Source organism: Eptatretus burgeri, chromosome 3 (assembly GCF_056783735.1).
Source record: "Eptatretus burgeri isolate ZD-2024b chromosome 3, Ebu_testis_v1, whole genome shotgun sequence".
NCBI classification, from domain to species: domain Eukaryota; kingdom Metazoa; phylum Chordata; class Myxini; order Myxiniformes; family Myxinidae; genus Eptatretus; species Eptatretus burgeri.
Window position 1 is genome coordinate 23745999 of NC_140963.1, and position 21354 is coordinate 23767352.

General features: G+C 42.9%; 1 protein-coding gene across 6 annotated transcripts in view; it reads right to left on the reverse strand.

Moving 5' to 3' along the window:
- Positions 1-1577: 1577 nt before the first annotated feature.
- The window catches only part of TOPBP1 (DNA topoisomerase II binding protein 1), a 252201-nt gene continuing 232424 nt past the window's right edge, over positions 1578-21354 (reverse strand). For 5 of the 6 annotated variants that reach the window (XM_085872708.1, XM_085872711.1, XM_085872710.1 and 2 more), the window contains 4 exons: positions 17755-17895; positions 12858-12950; positions 12366-12527; positions 11201-11934 (listed from right to left, as the gene is read on the reverse strand). In XM_085872708.1, coding sequence (XP_085728834.1) covers positions 11788-11934; positions 12366-12527; positions 12858-12950; positions 17755-17895 — 543 coding nt within the window. In that variant the 3' untranslated portion in view covers positions 11201-11787. Of the gene's footprint in view, positions 2369-11200; positions 11935-12365; positions 12528-12857; positions 12951-17754; positions 17896-21354 lie in introns of those variants that run through there. The other variant, XR_015055948.1, reaches the window with a different exon arrangement.

The window sequence follows — 21354 nt, forward strand, 5'->3', positions numbered from 1 at the left end:
TCTTCCAGTCAGTTGGGATGATGCCTGTGTTCCAGGCAGAACACAGAACTGCATGCAATGACATGAGTGCAGCATTTCCACCAGCCTTGAGAAGTTCATAATCGATGCCACAGATCGATGCCTGGAGCTTTACCCCGTTTCAACCGGTTCACCGCAGCCAGTGTTTCCACAAACAAAGATGGATCACAGTTGATTAGAGGGTCAGCAATAGGGATAGCGAAATAGGAGGGAAAAGTGATTTTACTCCCAAAATTTCAACAGTATATTGATCGTTAGCATTTGGATGTCGATTTAAGAGTGGTGAGTAAAAAATACAGGAGACCTCATATGGAGAAATTGTGAGGCTGAAAGTGAAGTTGCCAATTTTTCAGAAAAGTTGTCAACCATAAATCTGCATTAAAACAGACGTACCTGGCATTCTTTTTGACCCAAATCTTTTCTTTTTGAGGATGATTACGCATATTTTTGGTTAATTTTAAATACTGGAAACACCTGCTCCTAACAGGAGCATAACACGCATTCCTTTACCACTCCCCCACCTTTACGTAAAAGGGGCCGGGGGGGGGAGGGGGTGGTCAGGGGGAATTATTTTGAGTTCATGACCTGACCCAGGCTTGTAATTGATATTGAACCAAACCATGAAGATGAATTCTGTAATAAAACAGAAAACCAAGAAGGAACCCAAAGAAGTAAAGAGCAAAGATGGATTCATCAGGAGGAACCTGGATATGATTCGGGTTTCAGCCGCTACTCCACAACCCTCAAACCCACCCAAGCGCAGCCAAGTGAATCTTACAGAAAAAATTTCTGCAAGAATGCACTTCTCCTTCGAGAGATAGAAAACGAAAGAGAGGAATAGAGAGTAAAAGAGATGAAAGAGAGGAAGAAGCAAGAATTAGAATGAATAAAGAGAATTATGGAAAAAAAAATTAGAAAGAAGTGTGAAAGGAACAAAGAACAAAGATGCTGGGAAGAACCCAAATATATAGCTTTCAGCAGTTACTCCCCAGGCTCAAACACTGCAACACGTACAAGCTGCCAGAGGTCTGTAATACCTTTAATAGCAAGGATGAGGGAGTTGAGTGGACAGAGGCAAAGAATATATTGGTGCGGACCCGGCGTCATGGGGGAGCCGTGAGGGAGGGGTTGTCTCAGGTTCCTCTCCGGACTCACAGGGAATCGCAGGCTGTTGAACACGAATAACTTCATGTCACGGCGGGTCGCTATTCGACCAAGAACACCACTTGACTTAGGGTCCTCCGTCTAACAAACGTTTACCTAAGGACACGTGACCTTATCGGGGAATTACGCCCTCGGTACGTACTTGCGTTATTTAGGTGACCTACCGGATCAGGTGCAGCCGAGCGGAGCAGCCAAGTACGGACTGGCTATTTAACAGATTATTGTGGAATAACATCCCAGCTAACCTCAGGTGTGGGCCATGCTCGACCAATGAAGGAAAATACAAAAATGAGCTGGGAACATTTTAAACAAATGCATTTGTTTAAACCAGGAGTGAGGAAAGTTATGTGGCACAGTAATGGGGTTTATTGCAATTGTACAGTAGGGAAAGCAAGGAATTTGTGGGGTGCGGCAAAAGACATGCAATATTTACAAAAGAAAAAGAATACAGTGCAGAGTTATCCCGAATATTCTTTCGTATACAGTTTTAACTTGTGCTCCGACAGGCGCCATCACGCGCACACACACAAACAAAAACCAGAAGAAAATTAGAGATAGCCCAGAGAGATATAAGCAGTTGAGGGTTAATGACCAATCAATACCTGGAATGGCCAGCAGACTTGTGCAAACCAGAACGCTTAGGAAAGGAGAGGAGGGAGAAATACTGAGGGTGTCTCGGGTGCGCGTTTGAAGGATGCAAGTGGAATGCGATGTAGTGTAAGAGGAAGAGCGTGAGGTGTAAGTCAGTTCGGTTCACTCTTGGGTTTTGCTCTGAAAAGAACAGTTAGTTGGGCTTGTCCACGTTGATTGCTCTTTTGCGTCCAAGATTAGACAAGAGATAGATGGTAGAAGAAAGATGCACGAGAGAAAAGATGTTATCGTAAATCATGTAAGAGTCTGTATGTGTAAGTGTCGCTGCAGGATGCAGCCTAAATGAGTGATGTTGAAATGGAAGCAGTCCCAGCTTGCAGCAGCAATGTGTGACCCCATCACCTGGTCATGCTGACTCGTTGCTTGTCCTTGCACCACTTGTCTCCTCGGTGAGGTCCAATGTCTGGCGAGCTCTGGCATCTTCGGTTTGGCTCTGTCCTCGGCGATACTCTCCTGCTCTGTGTCCGTCGAGACTACTGCTGCCTGGCGATATTTTCTGCTCTGAAATGAGCCACGTTCATTGCTTTTATGAGCCCTGGACAAGGGGAAGAGCCAAACATTGGATCAAAAGAGGCTCATAACGAAAATGAGCTTCCCTATTGGTCCATAGCGGTTGTAATCACGCTCCGCCAGGCCCCAAAGGCGAAAACCGGCTCAGTCGCTTGCGTAACAGCTCTGACCTTTACAAAAAAAATAGGGCCACGCGTAACATCTCTGACCTTTACATGGAGTCAAGGTTTTTGGAGGTACTCTCTGGACCCAAATGTACACTGGCTTTCATTCAAGTGTAAGGTTTTAGGGAAATACCCGCGCTACCCGTAGGTCCTTAAATGAGCAACAGCGCACGTTCGTGCTTTGAGTTATACCCCAAAATAACATGACCTTTGTCCCTCAGCATCCCTCGAGGCTGTGGTGAGTGTATGAGCACATTGTGGCATTTGTAATGATGTCGGATTGTAACGTGGCGTTGTGGGGAAGAGGATGAAGTTCCTTGTCACGAGATTATGAATAATGGTCACGTTTGTAATGGAAAATGTACGCGTGGGTTGTTGCGGAGATTTTTAGTAGTCGTATGAAGTGGTTGTGGTGAGCATGGTATAATTTTGTGAGCAGAACAAAGGTCTGAGGTGAAATGGCAGTTGAGAATTGGTGTGCAGTTTTGAATGGAAAATTGGCACGATAATGCAAATGAGGCGCTTGTTTGGTTACTATTAGTCTTTACTGACTTGTGTGCATACTTACTTACATGTTTCGTGTGAGAGAAAGGGATGTAGCAAAGGAATGGAAGAACTGCAAGGGTTGAAGATAAAAGAGCTCTAAGAAGTGTAACTGAAGGAGTCCCACGCAAGGTGGGGTGAAAGAACGCAAAGATTGAAGGTTAAATAACTCTAACTGAAGGAGTCCCAAGCAACGCATCTTTCCCCTTTACCCACTAGACATATGGAAAGGACTAACTAATACACATACAATTGAAATAACTGCCTTGGGATCACTGTATGTTGTGTGCCATTGCCTTGGAGGGAGGCATGTGGCTTTACAGAACCGCAACGATATATTTTGTGTCACAGCTTGTGACCACAGTACGGTCAATCTTGTTCATTCATAACTGAAGAGATCAAAATAAACACTGTTATAGTTGAAGGAGGTTACATGTCAGGAATACCTGCAAAACAACATGTACAAATCAAAATTCACCGGTTGTAAAATTATTCAGCCCCTTTGCACAGTGAGAGAGTGTAAGCTTTGCCCCTTCTTCACGTGAAAATTGCTCTCGTTCTGCCAAGTTTAATGGAGATCGTCGATGGACTGCAATCTTCAAGTATCGCCATAAATTTTCAATTTGGTTCAAGTCAGGACTTTCACTGGGCCACTCAAGAACATTTATTTTATTATTATTCAGCTACTCCAGTGTGGCTTTAGCTTTGTGCTTTGGATCATTGTCCTGCTGAAATGTGAATCTCCAACCCAGTTTAAGATTCATGGCTGATTTAAGGTTTTCATCAAGGATTCTCTTGTACTTTGCACCATCCATTGTCCTTTCTATCCTGACAAGCTTGCCAGTCCCTGTTGATGAAAAGCAACCCCATAACATGATGCTACTATCTCCATGCTTGACAGCAGCGATGGTGTTGACTGCGTGATGTGCAGTGTTCGGCTTGCGCTCTAGGCAACGCTTTGAATGTAGCCCAAAAATTCAATTTTTGTCTCGTATGACCACAACACTTTTCTCCACATGCCTGCCACATCATTAAACATGCTTTTTCGCAAACTCCAAACGAGCTTTTCGACCGATTGTTGATTGATGAACACTGACCCCTATCTCGGACATAGAGCTTTGCAGATCTTTCAAGGTCATTGTTGCATTTACAGTGACATCCCAAACTAGTTTCCTGCCTGCCTGGCTCAAGAGTTTAGATGGGTGACCTTATCTGGGTAGAGTCTGGTGGTATGATATGCGTTCTACTTCTTAATGTTGGATTTCACCGTACTCAAAGGGATAATGAGTGACTTTGAAATCTTCTTATAACCCTCTCCTGAATGGTGCTTCTCCACCACATTATGTTTGACTTCTTTGGAAAGCTCCTTGGTTTTCATGGTTACCTTGATGGCTAACCAAGTAAGTTGCACCTTAAAACTCCTTAGATAAGTTGGGAGCTTAATTTTTAAGTTAAACCACTGATTACAGGCAGGTGAAACTGATTACACATATTCTAGAACCTTTCAAACAAATAATTTGCTCCTGAAGTGATTTCGGGTTAATTAGGCAAAAGGTTTGAATACTCATACAACTGAGACTCATCTGATTATCTCTGTTATTCTAATTTATTCATATTTTGTCTGCATTTTCTATCTATCACTTTGGAGTAGTTTGTAAAGACTCGATATATTAAGTTTGATTTGAAAGAATCGTGAAATAAGCTCAGGTGGAATCAAAATGTGAAAACTTTGTAGAGGGGTCAATGCTTATGCAGGCCACCATATATACCCTGTTCTGCAAAAACAACTAAACTCACAAATTACTATCTTCAATTGTTTCCAATACTAAGGTCCTAATGATATTTCTTTAAAGAAGCAGAATTTCCAACCTTTTCCTATAAATTGATTGTCAAACTCTTGACAAAATGTATTCTCTGGAGTCTAGAACATGACTGACAATCAGCACTGACCTCATTTGGGTGACACACATTGTAAAAGAGGGATTCATTGCAAGCTTTTGAATGGGCATCCTCCTCTTAGCCAATCTTGACAGGAGGATCACACATCTATTTGGCCTCCTTGGATACCATGAAGTCCAAGGCCTTGCATATATTTCACCAGGAAGCGAAGTCCAGCAGGTTTCTCCGAAATAATAAACGACTTATAGAGGGGTCTGTCTTTATTCCCCGTCTTGTCGAGGCATTGTTCCAGATGTTACCTCTGCTATCTGTCAAACCTCAACTCTGCCAGCCGAGACACCCTCCTTCAATTCTTTGTCATTCAAAGCTCAATCTATCTGCTGTTGTTCATTAGGGACTCCACATAGTCCAAAGGATCCAATTGACTTTACCAAGGAATGATGCACCGTGGCCCTGATGAACCCCCAAAAAAACCTACTCATTGAGATCCAATGACAATGAGGATTAGCTGAGCGTTTATAGCCCTTGCAATTGTGATTATCAATACTTTGCTCAAGTTTAAACTCACAAACTGGATATACACAGAAGAAAGAGCAGAGCCAGAACATTTGCAAAAATCACCCACTTTTTTTAACCACAGTACAATCACAATTCCTGTGTTATATAATTAACTCATTCATCCAAACTTATAACACATGAACGTAATCGTCTATAAATGAGCATGGATCACATGGTTTCACAACTTTGCAGAGATTACAGAAGTGTCACTCTCATGTACGAAGTTATCATGAACACAACTTTACAACAAGTCTCTACACAGAGAAATTTGTATTCTGCCTGAAGGCAGGTTCAGTACTACTGAAGCCGATAATTGGCAATGATTATACTGGGTGGTTTGCCATTATTGCCTTCCCAACAATAGTTAGGGTAAGAATTTGGAATTTGTTCAGGGTGCCGATGATAGCTTGCCGACTCTTCACGAAGGACACCGTGGGATCCTTCACGTCCACAACTGGTGTTATCAGATGAGACGGCCAGTTTAACGTCCATCGGAGGGTCGGCACACACATTGATGCCTCGCCGTGGCACAGAGAAATGTTAACATTAAAACAAAATATATAAATGGATAGATACACAATATAAAATATTAGAAGTTCCTTTTTGTTATTAATCACTATTTCTGTTCTTTTCTTTTGTCCAAAACTTCCACTTGTAGTTTCTTCTTGAGTGAACATGGTTTTCTCAGCTCCATGAGAAGCTCTCCAAAAGTGGTGTATTGCACAGGATCTGTCTCGTATAACTGTTGTTGTTTGTTCCATGTGTTGTTAATATTATGAATCTGTTCTTGTGTCTTCTTGTCCGTACTGACTTGGTCCTGTTGTATCATTTTGACTTTGTATTTGCCTCGGCCTCAGTTAGGCCACAAACTCATTCGTCTATAGCAGTGGTTTTCAAACTTTTTTTAGTGGCGACCCAATTTCAGAACCTCTCTACATCGCGCGACCCAAAAGATTCAAAACCCAATTCATAATATATAAGATAAGATTTCATATGACACAAGAACATTTACTGTTTAATTTATTCACCATCGTCATGTTTTCATAGACGAGTAAACGGAGAATAGCCGACAGTATCCAAATAGTACAGTTGAATGTTTCAGAAGTTCAGTCCGAATGACATTTAGATATATCAGTGAGAAGGATGAGCCTGTTTTTCAGAAACCAACTTCTCTATGCGTGGAGAAGTAGATGACAATGCCAGGATCATATCATGCTCCATTTCTAGGCGGTTTCTGTCCTTTGTTTTAATCACCACCATGGTGGAGAACGACTGCTCACAAAAGTATGATGAAGGATATGGCATGAGAACCTTAATGGCGTGCCGTGACAGGGTCGGGTACGACGGCAGAATTTTGCACCAGAATTTCGACAACGAATTCATCCGCGCAAGAGCCAACGCTCCTAAATCCTGCTGGAGCTGTACAAGCTCTTCCTGCGCTGTATCATCTTCATCAGCAATCGAGTCCAGTGGAGCCGTGAAAGGGTCCCGAACCACAGAAAAGGACTGCACATCCATCTCAGGGAAATAGTGCTCGAACTGTTCAATGAGCGACCGAAGGTGACGTGCTATCTCCCCAGAAAGACTGCTGAGCTCAGTATCATCGTACTGTCAGCTCGTTAGATGCTCCACCAGATGGGGGGGGGGGGGGGGAACGCTAAAGCGCTTAACAGCTGCTTTGTCTGCCAGTAATTTTAGTCGCCAGAAATCCGCTCATTTTGTCGTGAAAAATCATGAGGTTGGCGTCTTTGCTTTGGAGGGAGCGGTTGAGGACATCGAGACGTTCAAAGATGTCAACGAGATAGCACAGTTCTGACAGCCAAGAGTCCGACTCAAGCAACACTACCCATGCCGTTTTCCCTTGGTGCGTAGGAACTCCTTCAGTTCATCTTTGAGCTCGTAAACGCGCAGAAGAAGGTTTCCTCGAGATAACCATCTGACTTGAGTGTAGAATAGTAAATTCTTATGGTCGGCGTCCATCTCCTAGCAGAATAGCCTGAAGAACCTGGTGTTGAGGGCGCTCAATTTGATGTGATTCACCATTTTTACGACTTCTGAGAGCACGCTCTGCAAGGTTTCTGACAAAGTACGAGAGGCGAGCGCTTCTCGGTGAATCATGCACTGTACCATGGAGGTCTGAGGAGCCACCTCAAGCAATTTAGCCTTGAATCCAGAATGCACTCCTAACATTGCTGGCGCGCCGTCTGTTGGAGAACCGAGCGACTTTCCGAAGTGCAGATCATGGTCACGATAAAACTGCTCAACTTTCCCAAAAATGTCCTCGCCTTTGGTCGTGGCCTCCAATAGTTTGATGAGCAGAGGCTCATCAACAAAGTTATCAGCCTTGATGAAGCGGATCCAGACGATGAGTTGCGCGTACGATGCGATATCAGTGGACTCGTCCAACTGTATGGCGTGCCATGGCGATTCCTTGATCTTCTGTACGACCTGAGCCGTTTCGTCCAGACTCATATCTTCAATTCTGTGTTGGATGGTGTTGTCAGAGAGGGGTATAACTGCCAGTTTCTTCGCCGCTTCCTCCCCGACCATCAGAGATACCATATCCTTTGCACATGGCAGCACGAGTTCTTCCGCAATGGAGTGAGGCTTTTTAGTCTTGGCAACATGGAGCGACACTCGATATGAGGCCTCTAATGCCTGAGAATTGGTCTGATGGCATGTACCGTTGTACCCTCTCCGTCAAGACGCGTATTCTTGAGTGCAAGAAGTTTCCTCTCAAAGAACGCTCTCTCCTTATCCTGATAAGGCGCATGTTTTGTTGTCAAATGCCTCTGCAACTTATTTTGTTTCATAGACTCCGTAGAAAGCACTTCAAAACAAATCACACACTGAGGCCTCTGTGCCCCACTTTTATCCACCACGTCGTAAAATCCAAGGTCCAGAAATTTATCCTGGTAAGAACGTTCTCGAGATTTGTTGGTGGCCGGTGTTGCCATCACAAATAAGGTCTCGAGTCGTACGTGGAGACGTGAATAGACGTTAATGACAGAGTCAGAGTCTGAGTCTGAGAAGCCGTGGATTAAACCACTAATTTCCCACCAAAATGAACCGCCCTTCAGCGAGCCCGCGCACGGGCTGGATCCCATTCCAAGCGTCATGTTGCGCCGGTTCCCATACTTTGAACGAACCGTTTATATTACATCCCGTAAAAGGGAACACTGATCGAAAATAGACAAATTTTTTTCGCTGCAAGCGGACGCCTGCGACCCCACGAAATTTGCTCGGCGACCCCCACTTGGGGTCGCGCCCCCGGGTTTGAAAAACCAAGGTCTATAGCCTTACATTTCTCTCCTTCCTTTGTTTCCTCTACTCTTGTTCACCTTTATCATTGTCTCCCTTTATCATCTCAAAAACTTCAATAAAAAGGAAGAGTAAAAACCATCTGCAAATCCTCCTCACTCATTCCTTCACTTAATATTTTCATCTTCCTCCCTTTCATTAGAGTACCCACCCAACAAGCAATCTTGTTCCAAGCGTGCAACATGTTCTTCTGATATGTCACTTTATTTGGGCCGGGCCATCAAAGTGCTGCAACAGACCGCTGCCTCGATCGCTCCCAAAAATAGAAATAACCCCGGTTATGTACATGAAGCAAACGCATGCCTACTGCTTATGTGCATATATAATACATTGTGGTTATATAGATCAGATAATTCTAATTGCCACCTCCCCCCACCCCCCCCCAACTTCCCCCAAAGGAAGAAAATGACAAGATGGCAGAATTTGTTTTTTTCTCCAAAACTTGATGGAATCAAACAAAACTTCAGGAAACACACTATTCAGGATGTCCTGAGTAATTGCTGAAAGTTTGTTTTCAAGGTCAAATCCTCTCAGGGAGATGATGAAACGTACAACATACTTTTTCCCCCGGGCACCCTGCCCTCTGGCCAGGAGTACCCACGCCGGGCCACCAAACACGGATGACCGCTTTGTGTTTAGGGAGTCAAATAAATGTAAAATTGTCAAGGATAGCACCGCTATCAATAAAGTAATCACCAAGATGAGTCAAAAGGTGAAGAAAGCACGTGATAAAGACGCCACACCGTAATCACCACTGTGAAAGGCGAGGATGCACAAGGTGAGGAAAGCATGCGATTTGCTGCACCACCTAGATGGACCAATGTTTGCTCACACGGATAGACGCGATAACAAAAGACACGAATAATGATGCTAGGAAAAACGGGCACACCCAATTGGTCAGTGCCACGACTAATCGATGAGTGAAGGGAACAATGGGCACACCCAATTGGTCAGCGCGATGATCAATCAATGAATGAATATTGCTGACAGCTGCAGCCACACAACCTCTATTTATTATTGTAGATTTCCAAACACCATTCTCTCCCCTATAGTTTATTATTCTCTAACCTTGTTGTTTCTTTCCTGGTTCACTCACAAAGACATATGTCGTGATCATAATTCTAATTTACTTACTTTGACTCGTTAACCGTATCTATCCATATAGTGGGGCAGATAACAGCAATTTTTGAGAGGAATCGTGCAAATGATGATACGAGCATCAAATTTGGCACATTTGTTCTCCAGGGCTTTCTGATCAAATCTGCCTGATTGGCCATTTGAAAATCCAAATTTTTCAAAATTTGGATTTTCAAATGGCCAATCGGGCAGATTTGATCAGAAAGCCCTGCAGAACAGAAATGGCAAATTTGATGCTTGTATCATAATTTGCATGATTTTTCCACTATCTACTACACTAATAGTTTGAGACGTTGAATGGTGTAAGGTTGGTGATAGCAACGACAGCAAAGGGTAGAACTCTCTGCATCTTCCTCATGGTATGACATAGAAAAAGGTTCTTAGGACCTTGGGAAAACAACTGGAGGGTAAAAATGGAATTTGAGTTTCATACAATGTTCGGAATTTACTACAACATACAAAACGACACTCAATCTCCATGAAATATTGCAGTTACAGATTTTGTTCTGAACTTGGAAACACAAAAGCTCTTTATGAATTTGAGTTTTTAGTAATAAGTAAGCATTAAAAATTTAAATTAAAAAGCATAGCACAAAAAGTTTTGAAACCTTGCTCATATGATAGGGATTGTCTGACAGGATAGTGTAGAGGTAGTCCATTTGCTTTTGAACTGTCAAATATAGATTCAATTCCCAACCCGACTATAAATGTTTGTACTTTGCAGTCAAAGTGCTGCATCGATGAGTGCTTGGTAGACTGGGTGTGGGAGGTTAAATAAAAAAACGGCATGAGGTGAAGTCCAACAGGATAGTGCAGTGGTATTTTGATCTGTTTAGCCCAGGGTTCGATGCCCGACTAACAACGTTCGGATCGGTGCTCTACCAGCACAGCATTGCAAAAATGAGTATGCTGTCTCTCGGATGGGTGTTAAGCTGGGGATCGAATCTCCAAGCATTAGTTTATTGACGTGAAAGATCCCACGACGTATTTTGAAAGAGCGGGCCCATTGTTTGCTGGTACTCTGGCCAAATTCCAAAGGCAAACAACCAAGTGTATTTCCTGCCCAAAGACTGTTGGCAGTATACATGTTCTCGAAAGAGTGTAGATGCTGGATTTCATTGGATTTAACAATATAGTCAATCTTTTGTAATTTGGGCAAAAAGTATTGAATTATTGCAAACAAACCTTTCTTGAATATTGTATGTAAAGAAAACAAAAACTTGAATTCAAATCAATTTCAATAACATAATACAACAGTTTATTATCTTAAGATGAATGCCGCATGACGAAAGCATAAAAATGACACAAAAAGGGGAATAAAAACGTTTCCACAAAGAGTTGCGGGAATCGTGCTCCTCTCAAGACGTGTAAGCCGAGCCAATGGAAATATTTACACAAAAGTCTGTGCATGTCAGCACAAACACACATTATGGTTAGACGCTCCCATGTGCAGACATTGACATCATTTCATTGGCTCATGCGTTTACAATGCTGTAAAAACAAAGTATGTGTGTGTGGTTTTACAAATCGTTTGGTACAACAGTGGCAAAGATTTTGACTGTTCACAGGAAACAATTAACACCTTATTTGATTATAAAGTCAAAGGAAAAAAAACAAAAAAACAAAAAAAACAAGCAAGTCTTTCACATGCAGATACGTCAGCACCATGACCATTTGTTTAAATATTTACCTGGTCTGTCAATGTGGCAGAACGGCAATGAGAGCCTGACATCGAGTGAACTCAAAATGCACAAGCATTATTGAAAAAGATAAATAATCTTCCTCAGTATCAAACTGCACTTGCGATTGACGTATGGAGTTCTCATACATGACGTGAGCGCTTTTTGTTGAATGCAGACAATGCTCCTTTGCGCTTGCGAACTGAAAGTCCCTCATTTTCAGCATGTGTATTTTGTTGATAAGACAGGGATTCAGGAAGGAAGTACTGCTGCTCTGATGGGGCAGAGTCCTGTAAGTCACACAATAAAAGGAAGCAAAAACATGTTGTTCAGTATAATTAACAACCACACAAAATCAGTGAAAAATTCATCAAGCTACGTGAGTGTCTATTAAATACCATGCTGTGGCAGAAGTTGCAGGGGGGATTGAAAGGAAAATAAATAAGGAAAATATTTCGACAAGCATCATAACAAAACAAAATTTAAAATATCATAAGAGAACAAAAACTTTTAAAAATGATTTTGAAAGATTAAAAATAACAATTGGACTCAAAAAGCTGCATTGGCAAATATTTTGTGGTGACCATGCAATTTAATCAAATAATCCCAGCTGTCTGAATGGTTTTGAATGGAAAAGAGAGAACAAGAATATCATGACCAAAGCAGGAAATCTGCGATGGAGGGACTGTGTAAAATGGAGGGAAGACGTTTTATATCTTGCCATGATGAGGAAATCGGCAATAAACTCTGGCCGCAAACAGAGCACCCTGTGGCTGGCAGCTTCCTGGAGGATTAATTGCCCATCATCTCCCTTCAGCTGAAGCATATCAGCGAAGAGGTGAGTTGCCTCAACATACGTTTGTGTCAAACAGGCAGTGAACACCTGCACACTCACAAAATTGGACGAACGATCAGTCTGGAGGATATCACTGTATCCACTGCTCTGGCTATATTTCAGGTTATATTTTTACTTGGTATTAAAGTGAACCACCAGCTGTGTTGGTACACAGTCATTTGAGTACAATATTTCCGAACAAATAGTCATGTGCAAAAAGAGCGTTATTTCCTTTTACTCTTTGGAAATAATATAAAGTATATCAAATAGTATCCTTCCCAATGTGTGTCACTGCCCTGCTCAAAATTGTGAATGGTTTTGTGTGATTAGTAGGTATGTAGTCCGCAAAACAAGATTTTTAGATTGTGTGTGCAGCACCTTTGCTCCACCAGACTGCAGTAGCCTTTTAAACCCAGCTTCCTTTCCTTGCTCAATGCACAGGATCACCTTCCAGCCACTGAAAGCTCCCACCTGGAGAACACAAATGAGTAAGGTTTTTGTTACTCCGATAAAAAGTTCAGATTACAGCAGTTCTTTGATCCTCATATTACCGACTCCAAATAATTGTGATAGCCCTGCTTCAAAGCAACTAAGATTACTCAGAAATAGGGCAACTTTCACTTTTTTAATGTCAAAAAAACCCTATTTTAAAATATTTTACGTGAAACTATCGAGATTCATGCGATTGAACAGCAAAAAAAGAAATATTCGAAATGTTTTACAATCAATTCATAATTTGTTTTGCCCTTTATAAACAAGAGGGAGTCTTTCATTCCTGCTGAGTGATACATATTGCTATGTTTATGGGACAGGAAACTGGGGTTAGAATTTAAGGCCTTAACACCATGTCTTCATGTGGTTTATTACCCCATGCGTGAAGCGCAAAGCAGGGTCAAGCAATTGGTTTACTCGGTCTATCCGTCTACGGACGTCAGTCTATGATCGAGGAATAACTTAATTTCAATTAAATTTTATATTTTGAAGCCAAATTGGAACATGAATCAGAACACGAATGTGCAGTTTAGCTGTATTTTGGCTCTGAATTTGGCAAATTGTACGGAATCTCATTCCGAGTGCGCATGCACAAAGAGAAGCAAGGTCAATTTTTTGTCTTCTGTCTGCCTGTCTGGCAATCAACCAAATTTGAAAATCATTCCAAACAGGAAATTTACTGTTTTTAGGGATGTCATAAAGGACACAAAAGGAGGACCAATGATTCTGTAGTTCATCTGACTGGTTTTTAAAGAGTGGAGTGATGGATGGATTAGGGTAAAAAGAAGACACCATACTTAACAGCTTGGTGGATTTAGAATATACATTTTAGGTCAGGTAATATTGACATGATGTTCACAGTAGTGCAACTCCCTGCTTGCTGTCGACAAGCCTTAGTTTTTCAGATATTACCCACTTCTGGTATGATGATGTTACTTCCTGTTGTGGCAAAATTAGCCCTATTTGATAAGGTGAAATCCAAGGTGTCTATAATTCACATTTTTCAAGATATTGCCCACTTTCTGTAATATGACATCACTGGTGGCCATATTTGTGTTTTGCATCAGCTTCCTTTAATAAAATATTCCCATAAGAAGTTGATCATACATTTTAAATTTTGCATTCAGAGGTTAAGTGGCTTTAGAAAAGATGAATTTGAAAGGTTTTTCTCTGATTCAATATGGCTGCCAGACCACGTGACCAATGATGCCATTGGTATCAAATTGTATTTCCTTTGTGTGGTAGCTCACACATGTAAAGTTTTGCATCGATCAGTTATGCGGTTTCAGAGAAGAAGATTTTCAAAGGTTTTATTTTGATGCAAAAGGACTGCCATACCATGTAACTGATGATGTCATTGTTAAAAAAAAAACTGCATGTCCCTTGGGTAGTTGATCACAAATTTAATGTTTCGCATTTTTTGGTTAAGCGGTTTGAGAGACGAAGATTGTTAAAGGTTTTCCTATAATCCAAAATGGCAGCCAAACTAGATCGAAATTCAAGTACTTTTGGGACCTTTAACCATTACAATGACCTTATTGGTGTGGGGGAGGGGGGGATGCCATGAGCATATTTGATCTACCACACCAAAGATCATTTTAGCCAAGTTTAGTCACAATCCCATCAGCAGTTTAGGAGAAGTTGCAAGTGTTTACGGATGGACTGACAGATGGACGACGCATTACCCCATAAGCTCACCTGAACTTTGTTCCAGGTGAGTAACAACAGGCATGAATAACTAATTTAACATGTTAAATAAGATTGTGTAAAAGAGGGTGCATCAGTGGCGGTAAACCTCTGAAAAAGTTGTTTTTTCTTTTCTACAGCCTTTAAAACTTTAATTTTATTTCAATTGATTTATATTCTTAAACACTGCAGAACACAAATTGATTGGTTGGTACTTCCAAAAAACTCCAGCTTTACAGTACTTGGACAAAATATTATGCCATTTTATGCCATCTCGAGCAATCAAATTTTCCGCTCGTGCTTTCAGTGATGGGAAATATTCAGGCAAAATTGCGGCTAATAGGAAATATCGATATTGGTTGGAAATACAAACAAGAGTTGAAAATACCAATTTGTAAAGACCCGATGGATGATTCCTGTTCAAATTATGGTCATCTCCACCATGTTCGGTCTCGGTGCCAGCTGTGGTTGTGGTTGAACAGTCATCAACACACGACAATTTTATATATTTGAGGTCTGAACACTGGGTTCCTCGTTGATAGTAACTAATGCTGGAGAAAATGAAAATACTTTTTTCAGTCAAAGTATTTTGATGTGGCTTTCTGTTTATGCTTGGTCATTGAACTGAGCAAACTAGATGTTGTCTTGTTCAAAACTAAAAAGTGGAAATTTGACACAAATGAACATGTTAGATTTCAACCCAGTGTAATGTTTGATCTCAACTAAAGGTCACAGTAAAAATGAAAGGTCATCTAAGAGAGCACACGAGAGAAGAAAGAGAGAAACCTGAAGAGAGATATCAGATGCTTGTAGCTCGAGTTATGATCTGCAAAATGATTTTCAAAGGGAACATGACCTTTGACATTTCACCTGTTGAATCTAAAATTAAGTCGGTTCATCTTTCTATAACAGTCCATACTTGTGCTAAGATTGGTTGAAATCCCTGTGGTTGACAAGTTATTGTGGTAACACAATGATTTTCGATTAAAGGCCACATGGCTTTTGACCTTCAATCTTTTGAATCCAAAATCTAATCAGTTCATCTTCATATTACATTCTACAATTACGCCAAGTTTGGGCAAAATCTCTTCAGCGGTTTATAAGTTATCGTGGCAACGAAAATCTGTTACTTTCAGCAAAAGCTCACATGACCTTTAACCTCAAAATCTCATGAGTTCAGACTTGCGTCATATTATATACTTGTGCCAAGCTTGGAAAAATCCCTCAGGTGGTTCACAGGTTATCACAGGAACAAAATCATCACACCTGGACACACGGATAACCCAAAAACATCATGCTCCCGGTGACTTTGGCAACGGAGGCAGAGAAATAATATTCAGTAAACAATGCTTCCTTAGCACTGCCTGGTAGACATTACATGCACTGCAAGAATGTATATTGTTCCGGTGGACCGTAGGTCGACTTCAGGTTAAATTTTCCACCTGGATGGTCACCAATTTAGCAACAGAGTCCTTGGGACTGCGCCGACGTCGTCTGCCAGGAAAGCCCAAAAGATCTTCACTTCGGTTTCTGAAGTAATAGCAACTCCAATGATGAGTCCTGCCACCTGCAGTGTGTTCGTCGGTTTGAAAAAGGATGGGAACCAAGTGAAGACTCTCGATGAATCACCGCATTTTATAAATCCTCCAACCAATAAGTTTTCACACCAATTTTATAATAGCCATGGTTGTACCCACGCCGTTAATTACCGTTTCCCAAAATCAGACCATGCAACAGGCCAATACACCAGTGGTGAAAAACAGAATTTATTAATGAAACAAAGAGGGGATCCTAACCCTAACAGCTTGGTGGGAAGGACAAGGAAGCAATGGTACTGTTCAGTACTCTATTATAAACTATACCCTCACACCCACAATACTTTGAAGGCCTATGTGACAAATTAAGGCCCAGTCACTCACACGCACTAAAACTGATTTATAGGTCACAAGATGGAAAAGAGCCTTCTCCCCAAGTGATGCTTGCGTTGGATGGTAGTATGACTGCAATGGCCTTTGAGGAAGAGAGAGGAAGAAAGAGAGAGGGGAAGGAAGGGAGAGAGGGAGGAAGGAAGGGAGGAAGGAAGGGAGAGAGTGAGGGAGGAAGGAAGGGAGAGAGTGAGGGAGGAAGAAAGGGAGAGAGTGAGGGAGGAAGAAAGGGGGAGAGTGAGGGAGGAAGGAAGGGAGAGAGTGAGGGAGGAAGGAAGGGAGAGTGAGGGAGGGAGGAAGGGAGGGAGAGGGAGGGAGGAAGGGAAGGAGAGGGGGAGAGAGAGAGAGAGGGAGGAAGGAAGAGAGAGGGAGGAAGGGAGAGAGAGAGAGGGGGGAAGAGAGGTGGAAGAGAGGGGGGGGGGGAGAGGAGGAGAGAGAGGAGAGAGGAGAGAGAAGTAAAGGCTGCATTACGTCCAGACCCTGTAACTCCTTTTTGAGGCACACATGTGCTTTACGAGTCCTCGAGTTGTCTGCAGCTGTCCACCTGGAACTCTATCTCTCTCACCGCTTTGCACTCCACCATACCATATTCGGATTTTATTAACTCGTGACTGTGCATCGCTACACGCTCATTGGCTTGCCGCTCAGCTTCTCGCAGCTTCTGGCTGCTTCTGTGTTTCTCGCGGCTTCAAAAGATTATCATATCTGGGCCCATCTCATACCTTAACGTGTAGTCGCAAAGTCTTGCTTTCACCTTCTTGGGGGGGGGGGGCTATGGTGGGGATGTGCTGGTTTGCAGATGGGGGATCCATCAAATATACAGATTATAAAGAAGTATGATTTTAAGGCTAAATAGGGGAGGGCTGCAGACACATTGCAGAAGACTCGGGCCATGCTTATTGGTTTCTGAGCACACGTCAACACATGTCCTATCATTATACACAGAAACCAGTCACTTATGCTGGACGTTTATAAATGAAATCACTACTAAGGAGTCTATCTTACTGGCATTACCCCTTATGGCCGTTCCCGCAACAATATAATCATACAATCACTTTAAATTACGTTCGTTTGAGCTATTAATGGTGAGTTGTATGATGGTACACAACAACATTGAGTGAAAGGTATTTCAATTGGAGGGTGATAGTGCTATCACTACAAAATATGCATACTTTTGAGGCAGGTTCCTGTTGTCTCAGGTCTTGCAGCTTTATTCGCCAGCGCTGGGCAGCCACAGCCAAACGCCGTTGCTGGGGATTCAGATTGCTAAGTGCATCGAGGATGCTACGACTGCCCCATTCATAGTCTTCTTCCTATCAGTGGGAGTTTAGGTGAACAAGTATTGTCAATCCGTTCATTAATGAGTCATTTCAGAATTCCAACACCATGGTCAATCAAATATTTGGTCGGAAGGCGACATTTCATACAATTTGTTGACACACCAAACTTTTTTAGTGCAACTGCTTCATAACCTGCTCCCTTTTCCAGCCAACCTGGTTGTTAATCTTGAAAGGTGTGTTGTCGATTTTTTATTTTTTTATAAACGGTTACCATAGCAAATAGCAAACTATGAGGTCATGTATGCTGACCAGTTGGATACATCTCAGGTTAATACATTTCAAATGAGAAATGTAAAAATCTGATATTCCTTACAGATTAAAAAAACACTTATTGCAGAGAAAAAAAATTCAAACATAAGATTAGAATGAAACAAGTAACTGTTTCAAAGAATTTTTTTTTAATCTATTAAAAAAAACAATTGTATTTTTTTATTTACTTCAGGTTTTTTTCATTGTATTAGTTTTATTTTTTATATTTTTTATTTATATTATATTTAAATATTTTATACATTTATATTTATATATTTATTATACATATTGTAACGTCCACGGGACTTGAACAGTCCCGCCAACGTAGGATGTGCCGAAACGATGGAAGCGGTTTATTGTTTTACAATCCAAGGGTGGCAGTTTAGATCGCTCTATAGCAAATGGGACGAGGAAGGTGGCACGAGTCACTTTTTACTGAGTTAATAACGTTTATTTCTACACAAGAACGATAAGAAGGCTCGGCAAGAGGAGGGATCCGTGGGCGATTCGACGAAAGGTGGTGTGGATTCGGGCGTGGGGGAAAACAAACAATTTCAATGGATATACAGCAAAATGTAAAGAATCAATTCATCGGTACACGAATCTCAAACCCTCTAAGGCGCCAGGCACACACACACACACACACACACACACACACACACACACACACACACACACACACACACACACACACACACGTAGTTAGTTCGTCAGGCTTGCCCGTGGTGCCGCTGCCACAGTCATTGGATTGGTGCCGGACCAACTGGCGCTGCGCCTGTCAGGGGCAGGAGACACGAAGGTGCCGATCTTCCGTGAAACCTTCCGCACAGAGTTGTAGTTCTTTGCCTGTGAGCTCCAAACAGCCACCGTGGTATTGTTCTTGGGGTTGTCGACCTTCTGCGGTGTGGGCCCAAGACCGCTCACAGCCGCCAGGGAACCCAGTTCATGCGCCGAGATGCGAGCAGGATGGGGAGGCAGGTCTGCCCACCGTTCGGTCCCGTACCCAGAGCCAGCAGAACACGAGAGCCAAAACGAGGTGAGGCATGAGGCACAGCAAGGCCACGAGACATGACGAATCGAGGAATGAACAAGCGCAACCAGAGAGAGCGCTCCGAGAAGACAGTCTCGATGAGAGCTTTTCTTTCTTACTCTTCTTCTTCCTCTTCCAATCAGATCGTTTTTATACTCAAGAGTCCTCGTCACTTCCAACGGAACCCCTCATTGGTCCTCTGCCTGTCGCCTTCCGCCAATTGTTATCAAGGGGCGGAGCCATCCGCAGCACTGTTCTGTCACGTCATGGCAAGCCTACAGGAAATACCAAAAGGGAATATGCATAAACACTTACCCTAACCCGTCTCCCTATCTAATTATGTGACAGTTATCATTTCTCCCTTAAAGAAATGGACATGTACTAGACAATTTATCATCACTGAATTCCTACTTCATGACATCGAGATCCTGGTACAACTCGAACAGCATGGCATACCTAATTAAACATTCTAATTACCCTTTCAATGCATACCCCCCCCCCCCTCAGACGTAACACTGCCCCCTCCTCTGGTACCGCAGCTCTTGCAAGGTATAACACAGGCGCGACCGTACCAGCCTTACCACTTAATGACTCACACCTATTTAACTTAATGAAATAAAGCAGGAGGGCCAATGGGCAGCGAGCCGCAGCTAACTTACCTATCCTGCTTAACGTACTACCCCCTTATGGCCTTATCCTCACCTAAACAATCACTTCCATTTTATTTTTTATTTAATCACATGAGAGCACTGAGCGAAGTTGCACTCCACCCTCTGGATCATCGCTCCTGTCCAACACTCCTCCGGTGATCTGGGGAGGGGAAACAAAAGATTCCACAAAAACACAACACTTATACTTTACATTCCTACTCTAAGCCTTAACGACACTATTTACATGCGACCGCATCCCCCAGTGGATGCTAATAGACCCAGCGTTACCTGGGGAGCCAATTTTCAAATTTGCCTCACTCTAAAATTATGCGGACATCATGCCCTTGCTGCACGTTTCAAGTTGTGCGGGATCGAGTGGGACTCACACATCTTCACAACTCACACACCATGGTCATCATCACATTTCTAGGTCATGGTCCCCATTTCAATGATTGCAGGCTGAATCCCGTCATGGCCGTGGGGTGGGTTACCACAAGATGAAGGGGGAATCTCAGGTGCAACCATGCCCACAGGTAAGCTTTAGTCCAACCCAGACGTTTCTCCGCCCCGCTCCCTTTGATTCCCACCCCCTGGTGGCCATCAACTCTATCCCCGTACAACACACTGGAAGGGGTCTCACTGGCTCCTCTGGCCTTCCTGGGTCGCCAAGGTCCTACGGCCTTGGTCGCCCAACCAGACCCTCTCCCAGTTGCCTCCAGACACTGTCACCATCAGCCACCAGGGGTGAGTTTCCTTGAAGGGATCGCAATTCCCGCTCACTGTGAGCCTCGGCAATCCCTGCGGACAAGCACATCATCCCCACCCACAAAACCCTGATGACTCCCCCCACCCCATCAGCCTTACATGTGACACCTGCATTTCCAGCACTTCACTGACCATGACCTTCCCTGTTACCACACCATCTCCAATAAAAAAAATCAATGTGTGCACCATACATTTCACTTCTTAACTTGAAACAACTCACACAGCACTTCTCCTCACCCGATCCACGCACCAGCCATTGGACAGCCACTCGTGCCCGCTTTGTTACCAATTACCCACTGTCCCTATTGTCACTCTAAAACCCAGCAGAACTTATAAACCCATGCCAATTTCCCCACAATACACTATTTTCACCAAAGGAGGGCACTTCGCCACAATCTCACCAGCCGAGCATGGCCCTGCATGCTCAGCCCGATCTAGTTTCCCCGACAGTGATCTCCAGACTCAATCTAGGTAAGGGCACCTCGGATAGACCTGGCGGTTCAGCAGGAGGATTCATCCTCTCCGGGCTTAAAAGTCTATTGGAGGGTCTCTCCATTGCCAGGTACCGGTAATATCGTTGCATGTGTCCTCTTCGCCAGCACCGGAAACAACTCCCCATAAAAGGTCCCTGTGGGTATCGGTGTAATGTCTCTCTCTTCCGGTTCCGTACCCCTTCGGCCACAATCAAATTGCTCTATTCGCTGGGCTGGACCCTGCTGCTGTGGCGCACCTACTGCC